Source organism: Aptenodytes patagonicus, chromosome 8 (assembly GCF_965638725.1).
Source record: "Aptenodytes patagonicus chromosome 8, bAptPat1.pri.cur, whole genome shotgun sequence".
Lineage (NCBI taxonomy): Eukaryota > Metazoa > Chordata > Aves > Sphenisciformes > Spheniscidae > Aptenodytes > Aptenodytes patagonicus.
In genome coordinates this window covers 990,146-1,003,308 of record NC_134956.1, presented here as the reverse complement: position 1 = coordinate 1,003,308, position 13,163 = coordinate 990,146, and the positions used below count along the sequence as shown (strand labels likewise).

Below are 13,163 nucleotides of genomic sequence, written 5' to 3'. Positions count from 1 at the left end.
TATATCTCAAAATATGATGCTGACTAGAGTAGCCTTGGCTGGCTTCAAATAAACACTATATTATTTAAAGCTGTCCCAAGGTATATCGTGATATGCATAATGCACACGCAGCATGGAATTTTGGTATGCAGAGTTCATTTAACAGTTTCTTAAAAATGTACCCTGAGGAGGATCTGAACAAAACCCACTTAATGTAACTCAGCTAGTAAGAACCTAAAGTGCCAGAACATAAGACACTGCCTGAATACTGAAGACACTGTTCTCAAGCAAACTACCAGCCTCAAAGATAGGTCATTGCTGTTACGGCCAACTATGCTGGGTTCTAGGTAAAATCAAGTTCTGGAGCGAAGAACTTTTTCCCTAAGTGTCTTTTCTACATTGACCAGAAAGGCAGATTTTCACCTTCTTGTATAAAAAACCCATAAATAATGACAAGACTTCTTAATTTGCTTCTTTTAATTGATGTGTATTGTCATACTTTTACTTACCCAAGCAACTTCTTATTAGAGAAAGAGAATGTAAATTTGTTGTCCTTATTTCCTGATAAAGGCGTCTTTTCCGATTTGTGTTCCTCTTCCATTTTTAGAAGTGAATCAGGTTTACTGTTCTGAAAAGCAAAAGACCCAAAACAAAACAATAGAATTAGTTGAATGAGTTGTTGATATTTCAGATTCCTAGGTAACCTCAGAGAATCCATCCAAAGAAAAATGTTTCCCCAAATGTGGTAAGTAATAGAGGATTATACTCTTCCTTAGACTACATGGGTTTTAGTTCAGGGACTTGTCCCCGTTCAAGAAGCACTTCAGCACCAGTTTAAGCAATGCCCACCACAAACACGATGCCAAATTTCAATATTGCTTTCTTACAATTGGTACAGACTGATGGAAAATACTAAACACACATTTTGTGAATCAGAGCACAGGCTAAGCACGCTGCTCATCAGCGTCGTGCCTGTGTGGCTACGGACAGAATCTAGCACAGTGCCTGTAACCTCACAAATACGACTGCATTTTATTCCCAGGCTCCACTTGCTTCTTTCATACCTTCAGAAGAGCTTGAGTTATGAATTTAATAATTTATATCAAAGTCATTCACTGCAAAGGAAGCCCTTGATTATTTTTTAAGCATCGCCTTAATACTTTCCTAAGCTGTACTGGCTGCGGAATTAATTGGTACATATTGATCTAATCACATTAACCGTGACTTTTTTTAACACAAAAAAATTAGATGTCTCTAATGTTAATGATTCACGATTCTGTGTAGTTTCCCCATGTGAAAAACCATGTACTTTTGTTTTGTTTGGGGAATTTGTTTGCACCTTTGTCATTAGAAGTTCACAAAGCGGGCAAAATTCAGACAGCTATTTCTGTGAGAAAGCCTAGTGTCACCTTGTTTTAAATGGTACCTGGAGAAAAAATGTATTATTCTATGAATGAATTTTACTCACCCTACATTAGCCCTCCAGGAAGGCAAGGTTTTAATTCATGTGGCATAATTCAGATTTCATTAACTCTACTTTTATGCCATCATTAGTTATTGATTTCTCTGGAACTACTCCAGACTTAAAGTAGTACGACTATGTTAAAGTAAGAATCACAAAAGAGATCAGCACTGAAAAATCTCACTATTAACAGTGTTCCCACCAGCTTCAACAAGGATGAAGATGGACAATTCGACATACGCTTTTGAAGAATCTGCCCCCCCTCTTTTATCAGTGATTACTTGATTATTTTCTGCTCAAAATTTTTTCTTTGGGAACTGAAAATTGCACTCTCTGCTTAGGTAGGCCTATGAACATTTCTCCACCCTTGACTTTCACTATGGCAGAATCAGCAGCAGAATTGAACAGGAGACATTACCTTATATTTCCATTTGGCTTCTGTTTTGCTTTTATTTTGCTCTCGAACTTCCAATTTCTCCACCTCATTCTGCTTACTAGCAGTTTCCTTATTGGGAACACTTAAAACATTCTTTGCAGCCTGGGGAAAAAGTCAGCATGTACTCTTAATGAGGATGTTACAGCAACGTATTTTTTATCTGCAATATAACACGATATATTTTTGAAAACTCCTCTTCTGATTTCTTCTTCTTGAACCCAAATATGAGATTCAATCAAATATTGCTGCTTCAGAGAATGCAGAAGACTAGCTGCATTTCTCCTTGATATACCAACATACAAGATTACTGTAAAAACATACTAATCCCCCTGCCTCTTGCTCCGTGGACAGGTTTCGCAAACTGCATACAAACTGCTAGGAAATTCAGAAGCATTTTAGAAAAGACTTATGGATACTTCTTAACAAACAGTGTGCAATACATCACTCTGTCAGTGCCTCAATGAAATCCTGGCCCCTACTGAAGTCAGCAGCAAAATTCACGTTGAATTAAAGGACATCAAAATGAAACTTCTCCTACGTGGGCAAAAATGGAAGTAAACTATTGTGTTATCTTCATTCACTCATTCTAGAGCAAAATCTCATGCAAATAAGATGCTTTAGAAATTAGTTCCTTCATCTTTGATAACCGGTTATGGAAATGCACACAAGAGTGCTAGTAATGCTTGAAATAAGAATATAATAGTTCAAGGGGCAAAAAAAAGGCCATTAGAAATGTCTTTTAATTTTCATCCCGCCTCAGTTTGGGCAGGGAACTGGCAGGAGTTTCAATAGGTTTCTTGGAGGCTCCGTATCAAATGAATAACCGAGCAAACAGTCAAATCAAATTGAACAGTCAGGTAAAAATAAGCTAGCATTTACAAAACTTTCATTTACTTCAGTGGAGACAGGGTTTTACACTGTGTTGCTTAAATTATCTTTTTCATGTGACCTAAGGAGTGATTTTATCCCTATTAGGACGAGAGAAGAGGGAGAGGTTAAAATACAACCCACCTTCCCCTTCTTTGGCGTCTCGATCTTTGTCAAAGCCTCCTTTGTGTGTGCCTCCAGCAAGTCGAGATTCGGGATGGCTGGCGGTGGGCTCTCTTTTGCCTTCTTTCCTTTCTTTTTTCCTTCTCCCTTGACTTTTGGTGTTTTGGGAGGCTTAGGGGGTTTGGGTGGCTTGGGAGGTTTGGGGGGTTTGGATGGCTTGAGTTGCTTGGGGGTTTTCACAGTTTTGGGAGTCTTTTTTTTAGGGATCTTTTCTACAGGTGGGGGCGGAGGCGTCACTTGGACGGGCGATGGTGCCTCCTCCTTCTCCACAGGACAGATCTCCTCAGCATTTGTGTTGGCACTCGTGTCTGCTTTGCTGGCTTTCGAAGCATTCTGTAGTTTAGCACAAAATGGGAAGGCATTCAGACCCACTTGTCCCACGTTAGATATTCCCCTGCACCCTCCCTTCCTTGGGGAAACAAACCCCAAAGATCCCCCCTTCAATAAAGGGGTAACTGCATTCACAGGTCAGGCTGGCCAGGGAATGAAGACCACAGCCCACGCCACAGTGACGCTCTGCTCACCGCTAATTCCCGCCCCCACGTTGCTCAAGCACAAGTTTGGCCTGGAGAAACTCCAGTGGCTTGGTAAGGAACGTAACTCTCACCGGGTTATGTCATCAGGTAGGACTGTTAAATGGGCTGCCCATACAAACGTATAAAACGAATAGTCTTTTGTTTAAAATGCTAATCAGCTTGAGCACAAACCATTTGCATATAATACAGATGTGATAAATGTAACAGAATCATGTTTCATGCCCTCAGGAAAAATAAGCAGTAAAATAGCTGCCCAATTAAAATTAACACAGCCTGACTAATTAAAAAGAAATTATTTTGTGCTTAACTTGCCATTCTGACAATCAGAAAACTTACATACTACATCAAAGAGGATAAAAGGACAAGACAGATTTCAATTTTGAGGTCTTTGGATATAGTTAGAAAAGGGGTGGAATGTAGTACAATGTCTTCTTAAAACAACTGAACTAGCTATTGTCACCTTGCACTGTCACACATTTCCACTAAGTGGAATATGATACCAGACTTAATGGATGACACCTCCATGCAACCTCCTTTTTTTTTTTTGGGGCGGGCAGTATAATTATTATCGCATTTGCTATAGAAACTCTACCTAGAAGCCAGCCAAGAGCAAAGCTTCCTATTGGGACAATGTACAGAATAATAGTCCCAAGCTCAGACAATGTCACAGACAAGACCCATGAACATAAGGAAAATGAGATACTACATAGGGAGCATGATCACGGGGATGGCAACAGTGTTCTTTGAGTTCGATCACATTTTTGGGTCAGGGGTTGCTGAAGTGAAAGAGAAAATAAGGATGGAGAGGGGAGTGTGGCCAGTCCACCTAGGAGAAGGTGGAGGAGGAAGGGTGTAGGACAGGCAGACACAGCGTAAAGCTGAGGAGAAAGCAAACAGGAGCCCAGAATATGTGGTGAGTCAGCCACAGACAAGAGTCCTGAGCAGTCCCCCTGCTGCAAAACCTCACATTAATTCTTTTAATGAAGAGAGTGGGAAAAAAGATTAATTTATTTCAAGTCATCCATTTTATAGCCTGGATTATTAAAAGACCCACAATATAGTTAATATTATGAAAAGAGCACAGACCTCACTTAATCTTATTTCTTTGGCAAGGTCCTTGATAAGTTGTGCTGGTTTGAAGTTTTCTGGTAGTTCATCTTCATGCTCTGCTAAAGCCTAGAACAGAACAAAGCCAGACTGCTGTTTCTGTGCATGGTTTTTTGCAAAAATATAAAAAAAACCTCATTAAGTGACACATCAATATTTTTCCTATGTACTGAAATCAATACTGACTGCATCAGTAGTCCAAATAAGGAAAAAATTTACTTCTTCCCCCTTCTGGATGTTATTGTAAATACTCGTCCTGAGAGAACAACAAAGTCAATAGTCTTTTCCAGATATTATTGCATTTTCACAACTGTAACATCACTTTGCTCACCCCCTTATATGAGATTCTGTGAGAAATTTCTACATCTACAAGGAGAGATTGTCTTAGCTGGTGTCTTCAATGAGTATAACAGGCATATACCTTGTCAGCGGAGTGCTTTGGGAGCTCCCTGACAGGACTAACAACATTTGCAGTCACATGTCATGTTATAATATTCAAAGTTCAACTTTACCTAAACGCCAACACAGTCACTTCCTTTGACTCACCACTTCTCATCTGCATGGCAAGTGGAAAAATAAACAGGGTGACATGGAGAAGAGAGCTTCCACACCAGTCAGTCCTTCTGCAGGAAACCAGGGAGCAATTCCGAATTCAGGCTCAAGCACTGGCTTTTTGCAGTAGGGAGCAGCCAAGTCTCTGACTACATTTAAATCTGGGACAGCCACCTAACTGACCTAACTGTATGCAACACTGTGTACTCACCTGCTCATCCCTTCTTAAAACGTCTGAAAATCCTAAAGCTGCTAGTTCCCCTGTTCACGTTTTACGATTGAATGGCCTGTCTCCCGCAGCCCATTCCCCAGAACTTTAGGAGCAACACAGCAAGAATTACACTTCTGAAATGACTGCAGCAGGAAATTCAGGCTGCAAACCCCTTTAAGCCTTCTCTCCAACCAATATGTATTTCCTGGCTCAATTAATGTGTTGATTTGCAGGAACTGGGCACCTTGTGCACACAAAAATGCAGGCGTTGTTCTAGGCCTCGCTCGCATACACAACCTCTGCTTAATTGATTTGGCACATGAAAATGCTCAGAGTCAGGGAGAACATTCATTCAGTATCCTTTTGGCCATGTGCAGAATTGACTTTTTTAAAACTCTGGTGGTACCTTTTTTTCTGCTGACTCCTCATGTGGCACTATGAAATCCCAGCTATTGCCCTCCTTCCCCGTTCTCCCCGTCCTTTCTCTTTGGGATTTTAGAATTAGCGGTTTTGCTATGGAGATATTATTTGTTCTAGCATTTGCTCTCTGTTCCAGTGACTGACAAACCTGAGGAACACACAATATTAAAACAGGCTGCTTCTCCTACCTGTTTTTTAGTCCATGACCTGAAAGCACCATTGAGAATTTTTGCTCCTTGGAGTAAATGAGCAGGAGGTTGTTGCCCAGCTTTATGCAAACCTAAGTATAGGAAAAAAACAATGCCATTCAAACACTGCTAGCTAAAGTTGTTTCACATAAAGTCTTTAGTTTGAAAAAGTTTAACTGTGAAAGTTAACTCTTTGAAAGCTGGTCACCACAAATTAATCCCTATTATAACTTGATGGTAATAAGGAGTATATTTACTGTGTCATAAATCCAACTCAGCCTTCCTACACTGTGCTCCTGCAAGTTATGTCTACACTGGCAATCCTTCCGGTTCCTTTCTTGGTCCCATACTCAAGCTAGCTTCCATGTTCATACATCCTAGGCTGTGGGAATAAAAAGGCACCGTCAGCGGTTCTTTTATTCTGACTGAAAAAGCAAGTACCAATACGTGGAAACAAAGGTTATATTGGGCAAAGCATTTCACTCCTGCATGAGTTCAAGCTTGCCTAAACTTTTCCCCTCTTTTTCATTCCAGCTTTTGTTCAGAGTCGGTCGCAAGGGGGCCCCCTTCCAGGCGACACTCAGAGGGACCCCTCACCTTGCTTATTAATTAGACACATTTTTCTCACTATGAAAGGATCTGGTGGGTGTCTCTAGAAACGTTCTGTACTAAGAGAAATAGAGGCAAAGAGCAAAGTGAGACCAAATCTGTAAAGAACATACACGCGTGGATGTTTGGATCAACTCTGAAGGAATCTGATCGGGAAGATTTTGAATTTCACAGAAAACTTTGCTTTAATTCTCAGTGCTCCTGCTGGCCACATCTCTGATGTTCCTGTGGCCCCGTGTATATGCGACCTGCCCACATACTTCAACCGGTATCAAGCAGAATGATGGGAGAAGGAAGTGCTACCCTATGCCTTGGGCTGACAGAGTGTGTAGTTCACTAGGCTAAAACAGGGAATGAATCCAGTCTTGACAGGCAACTAAAAACTAAAAAAAAAAGTTACAACATTATTTGCCTCTGAGGCAACTTAAATACATTTTATAAATAAGATGAAACCTTGCCTTAGGCATAGGTAAGAGGGACAGTTAAGGTCCTTCCTAGAGCAAGATGGCAGGACATTAAGGGGAGAGCTGGACGAGACCAGCATGTTCTGCTGGTATGTTAAAAGTAGTTTTCAAATACTAACAAGACTGACTTCGGCCACCTGTTCATGTTCTACGTAACACATCAGCAGAAATTAAGAGTAACTATTTTCAGGCCCCCAAAGCTAAGCAATTAAGGCAGGCAAAGAAATGCAGTTTTACCTTTGAATGTCTCTAGTAGATGCTTTCCCATATACCAACATGCTGTTTCAAAGTTTGGAAACTGGGTCAGACTGACAATTTTCAATCGTCTTTCTACTTCATATGCCCTGCAATACAAAGCCACATGAACTTAAAGCATAGTGGGTCACAAGTATGTCGCACAGTGACAAGCACTGCTCATAAATACCCGAGGTTCATTTTGCAGTGCTTCATTTCTTTGTGCTGCTACCTTGTATTCAGACCAAAAGCAAAATATAAAAATAAAGCTAGTAAGAAACTGTGCGATACAGATGTAAGACAGTTTTATTGCATTATTTGTCCAGCATCAGTAAAGAACTACTTATATTGTCTTACACTGGGCAAAGAACCCAGCTGAGCAGGTGGGGGCTTATCCAGAAGGCAAATGGCATGTTCTAGGGTAAAACTCCCGACAGTTTTTAACAGTTCTTCAGGACTTGGCCACGTCAACCCAAGCACCTCACATATCCTTCCATGCGCTATGCAATAGGTGTAAAGACAGCTTGGAGTAACTCAGCACGGGAGAACACAGTCGAAGGGGACAAACATGGGTACACTTTCCAAAATTGCCCAATAGAGCTATATCAACGTTACTGCAAATGTAGGCTAATTAATAGGAGAGAGGATGGCCAATTTATTAAAAACTGAGCCTCTACCTAACTTTAGATTTGAAGACAGATTACCTCATCTGCATTTCAACACTTAAACTATGTAGAAAATGTCCTGCAAAGGCCAGGCAGTCTACAGGTGTTAGAGTTGCATAAATCCAACCTAAAAGAGAAAGAGAAGAGTCCTGAGGATAAAAACTGGAATCACAGTAACAAAGACTTTATTCACAACATGATTTTTACACTTCACTTAGCAACTTACTTCCTAGGTACCAATACAGCTCTTCAGTCCAAGTCAGGACCAGAACCGCATATGCTTTGAACAAAGTTGCATCTGGCCCCTTGTTTGTTTTGCACAACAAAGGCCCAGCCCAGGAAGGTGCTATGCCCCTTTGACTCCCAGTCCCAGGACTACCTTCAACAGTGGCCAACGGTGAAAGGGGCCATGCTGCTCACACTGACATTACTTTCTTGTTACTGTGAAAAGCAGCAGCAGCTACAGAATGGTAGCTGCTTTCACATCACCATAAAAATCTGTGACAGCTCCTGACGCTGACTTTATTGTAGTGCCAGGAACAGGTGTTCCAAACACTTATTTTCATACAAAAATCTACTTAAATTAGTGAATCTCTATAAATTGCTCGGTGTTTATTCCACCATCTGCTCCACATATGGTCATGAGAGAAATACCTACTTTCCACTTTTTACAGTCAAAGTAAAATTCAAGTGTGTAAACATTCTGTGCAAGAATATACACAGAAAAATGGCACTACTGGATGCTGCCTCCAAAACACAAGTACCAGTGCTGTTACTCACACCGCCTGGAAGCCTCAACCCAGATTATGGATCGAGTGGGCAGTGCATCGTTTAAAGGCACATAGAGGGAGAGAAAATCCCTGTCCCAAAGAGATTACAATTTCAACAGATAACAGGGAGTGCTGGAAACAGCAATGCAAATGAGGAAATAATTGCTCATGGTGAGAGGAAGGTGAGGGACAGGGGCAGGAGTAGAACTGCGTTCACTTAAAACTCTGCACTATCTGCTGATCAACTCCCTATCCTTATGAAGACTGTCCCAGGAACTGAGAAAAACAAAATCCACCATCCCTAACCTGCAATGAAAGCCCAAGTCTATCAAGGAACCCATAAAAATCTGTGACAACAGGTCTTCAGCCTCATGTGAAACCATAAATGCACACTCACACTCGTGCAGGCACCTATAGTTCCTTAGTGTTACAGGGAATCAATGACCATGAAAAGGATTTTGTGGGAGTCATGGTCAGCAAGTAATTCAATGTGAATTCTCTGTTAGATGGCAAAAGGCACCTATGTCATGGTTGGATATAGAGAGAGAACTCATGAGTTACTGCAACCCAGCTAGACCAAGAGTGGAACATTGTACCCACTAGTTGTATTTTTAAAAGGGTGCGAAAATATTGATAAAAAGCATTAAAAATTCTGATTTTTTTTTGTAAGCACATGAAATTATACTTCTACTGAGAATTAGACTTCATACTTTGTCAGAGAAAGTGGTCAAATCACATCCCTCTAGCGTTTTGGACATGCTATTTCAGCAGCTCTAAAACGGGCAGGAAACCTCACCTGCAAAAGCGTGCTCACCTGATGGAATGAAGAGTGTCTGTCCTTGTTTAACTGTGCATTTGTAACATTTATCTACTTGGTCTGCAAAAAACATCTCACTGTGGTTTGCTGCCGATTGCCAGCGTTCATAAAGAGAAATATTTGCAGAGGCTGGTTTGATGAGATAAAATATCTTTTCTCCCTGAATTAGAAGATATAAAATTAGTAACAAGCAGCCAAACCAAGCACTGCTGCACTGGCACAGATTCACGCACACACACACGCACACACAAATATTTGTCTAAAGAAATATATAGCATTACATATTTTAATACTATTGAAATAAAATTTACTCGTCAGCTTTGTACAGAATGGCTGAAATAATTAAACCACTAGCCGACCACATTTGCTCAGATTTGAGGGACTGGTGTTGCAAAAAGTTTACAGTGCCAGATTGCATTATCCTGCAAAACCCTTTCAGGTCGCCCATACAGGCGACGTATGTGCAGAAGGCACTAAACAAATATTAAAATCCAAATACAGTGAAAACACACAAACAGCTTCCACCCTCCAAGTGGCTTTCTCGCTCAGCAGACCCTGGCACTGCTGAGAGCGTACCCACTTACAGCAGTTAAGGCTCTGCATATTTCTTATGGATACAACAGGACCGCGGGGAAAAAACACCTGAGACCTGAATTTCTGAGAGAATTTTAAGATGGTATTTGCATGTAAAACTTAGTTCATTGCTAGATACACCGCAAAAACATGACCCCTCACCTTCAGCACATGGTACCACGCAGAAGCTCCTCCCGAATCTATGTGGAAATCCGTGTAGCTGTCCTTCACACAGATCAGGCAGTACTTGGTAACTTTTGGTTTAGCCAGAAGAGCATCATCAGGCCAATAGTTTTCCACCCAGGACAACTTCTTAACTATATCTGGAGGCTCTACAAAACTGGACATCCTTTACAGAGAGAATTGAAAACAAACACGCATCTTTTTAAAAAAGAGCATGCGGAGTGCGACTCTGATGCTCGCATGGCAATCTGAAGCAGCTCCTTACGTGTCAGTGGAACTGCTCTTCATTCAGAAAAATTGTGAAAACTTGTGAAAACAAAGGCTTTTTAAGTACGATTACTTAGCAACGATCCTTTGACTTCTTTCAGTAGCAGCATTTACGATCAAGTATACGCTGTTTGTATTTTTCCAGTCCCTGCCTCTTGCTATGTAGGGTCAGTTATCAACAGCACCGTTATCACAGCCACTTTTCCAGCCCCCTTCAGAAGAGAAAGTGAAACATGTGCTCTCTTACATAAATGGTCTGGCAAATCTTAAAAATTTGCAAGTTAAGCTTAGTATTAAAAATCCTAATAACAACAACATTAATACTTAAGGACTAAATAAGTCTCGATCTGATGCTGAAAAACACAGTGATCTTTTTATTTAGACTGACTAAATTACATTAAGAGCTCAGAAGAAGGAAAAAGTCTGATTTGGGTTGATAATGCGAATATATTTAAAATAAAACATATGTAATGTTTATTTATATAATTTATACAAATGAGTATATTTATTTACATTGAGCAGATATTCATATTGTATATATTTACTTATATAATTTATATATTATGTTATATTAAATATGTAATATATACTATAAATCACAGCTAAGACGATGTAGTGGCATGGTATTAAAAGTGTTTCGTCCCAGAATGTGCTAAATTTTATATTTAAATAGTCCAAAATTTGGACTAATATTTGCAGGGGGTGGAGGTTCACTCTTGGACGCTCTAAAATATCACGTCAGTAAGAGTATCTGCACTTCAAACTAAAATTAAATGCTCCCATGTGTCATTTATGCTCACTGTCAAACACTGATAACAATAGCTCCATTTAAAATGGCAGGGAAAGATGGAGCAGTGCATTCAATTAAAGTGTCACTGTGTATGTTAAGAAATAAAATATTTGCTAGTTAATGTCTAAATTAGCAGCATACGAGTGACAGCTCCAGCAGTCCTTCAGAACAAAAGACCTCCCGTTATTCTGGGATAATGGCAGAAAGCTAAAAAAATCTCAGCTGAAGATACTGGTAATCTTTGAAGGCTGTAATTACTAGAGATGCTTTCTGCAGAAATGGGTGTGCACTACTAAAACACTAACTACAGGGCTAAAGGTAATGGCTTTTAAAAAAATGAGCTTTTAATTATTCATCAGCCTTCTTTTTTAAGGCTACTTTAAGTCTTCTTGCTAAAACGGAATGCTCCCCAAAACAACCATTCTTTATTTTTATGTTGACACCCATCATCTTCTGTGTAGCGTTTGTATATAAAGGAATCTTTTCCTTCTCTGACATTTCCCTTCTAGAAGTACTAGCTACCCAGAAGGATTACAAGAACTGTAAAAATGATCTGCACAGTTGCATGAAGTTCAATACATTATCGATGCATCTGCCGACTTCTGGAATAAAAGCACAGCTCAGGTGACGAATTCAGCTATTTAAAGCACAAAGCAGCAACTTGAACTCTAGGCATTTACATCAGCTAATTATCCTATATATAAAATATGTAATATAAAACATGAGGAGACTAGTAGGCTTCCTGTCATTGAGGTTTGGTGATATTCACATAGCCAGCACCATTACCTCTGGCTCACTGCATCACTAAAGCACCTCAGCCTCAAATTCAGAGCTAATCTGTACCGTCACATCCCGCAACTTTCCATCAAGAAGTCAGCATCACTCTAGTTCTGAACTGCTGTCATACAGATTACAGGTTAACTCGCAGAAGCACTGAAACTAAAACTGTAACGCGTGGTATAGCATTACAAAATTATAGTAATTTCAAACTTACTCTCATTCAAGGACAGCCAGTGACATGTTACGCTATACCTAGAGCCACACCCCGTCGATTCACTTACTCTCCCCTACTTTAAATGGAAGATTGCAGTAAGCAATACATGATGCACTCAAACCAGTGCTATACAAGTAGGATGCTCACTGCTGTACAACGCGTTTTAAAAAAGAATGCTCCGAGGAGATCACCATGTTTCAGGATCACCTCAAGCTGGAAGAAGGGCTGTCATTGCCTTATGTCCATCAGGATTCCCATCTCACCAGAAAAATAACACAGAATATTAAAAAATAAGACCCCTAATGTCCATGTTCTCCCACGAACCCACATACAGTTTTATCACACCTCTGTCGTCATCTCTGTCCTCCTTTCTTTGGTCTTACCAGTACTTGTCAAGCTGTATCTAAGTACCTAAGATCATACTAGGAACATACTGCGTCATCATTCACTACCAGGACAGAGCAGAGAATTCGCTCCTGGAGCATCAAGTTACGTTCTAGTTATAAATCGCTAGTATCTAGTTGCAATGAATTAACTATACCTATACTACTAGAGTTAAAATAAAACTGAAAGGTGCCAAGATGTTCTGTTCTGATATGTGAAGGCTGATGGCACATGAATGCTGATGATATGCAGGTGTGAATTACCATGACAAATGCTGGCCTGTTTAGTCCACGAGGTACCATTCTCCTCACGTAGCAAATAGCACTTTCATTTCCGTGCTTTGCCTGAACTGGCCGCATATGGACGATGCAGCGGAGAGTCAGAGCAACGAGAAGCCGCTATCCCATGGTTAAAGCAGTACCTCCTAAGGAGGGAACCACTGGAGAAGGCAGAGGCTGATCAAACTCTCCCA

General features: G+C 40.4%; 1 protein-coding gene across 3 annotated transcripts in view; it reads right to left on the bottom strand.

Annotated features, from left to right (window-relative positions):
• The window catches only part of PHF2 (PHD finger protein 2), an 89,236-nt gene that overhangs the window by 18,357 nt on the left and 57,716 nt on the right, over positions 1-13,163 (bottom strand). For all 3 annotated transcript variants that reach the window (XM_076345913.1, XM_076345912.1, XM_076345911.1), the window contains exons 6-14: positions 10,236-10,422; positions 9,498-9,660; positions 7,953-8,040; positions 7,252-7,358; positions 5,942-6,033; positions 4,550-4,639; positions 2,889-3,260; positions 1,860-1,979; positions 489-607 (exon numbers count right to left, since the gene is read on the bottom strand). In XM_076345913.1, the coding sequence (XP_076202028.1) occupies positions 489-607; positions 1,860-1,979; positions 2,889-3,260; positions 4,550-4,639; positions 5,942-6,033; positions 7,252-7,358; positions 7,953-8,040; positions 9,498-9,660; positions 10,236-10,422 (1,338 nt within the window). The remainder of the gene's footprint in view (positions 1-488; positions 608-1,859; positions 1,980-2,888; positions 3,261-4,549; positions 4,640-5,941; positions 6,034-7,251; positions 7,359-7,952; positions 8,041-9,497; positions 9,661-10,235; positions 10,423-13,163) is intronic.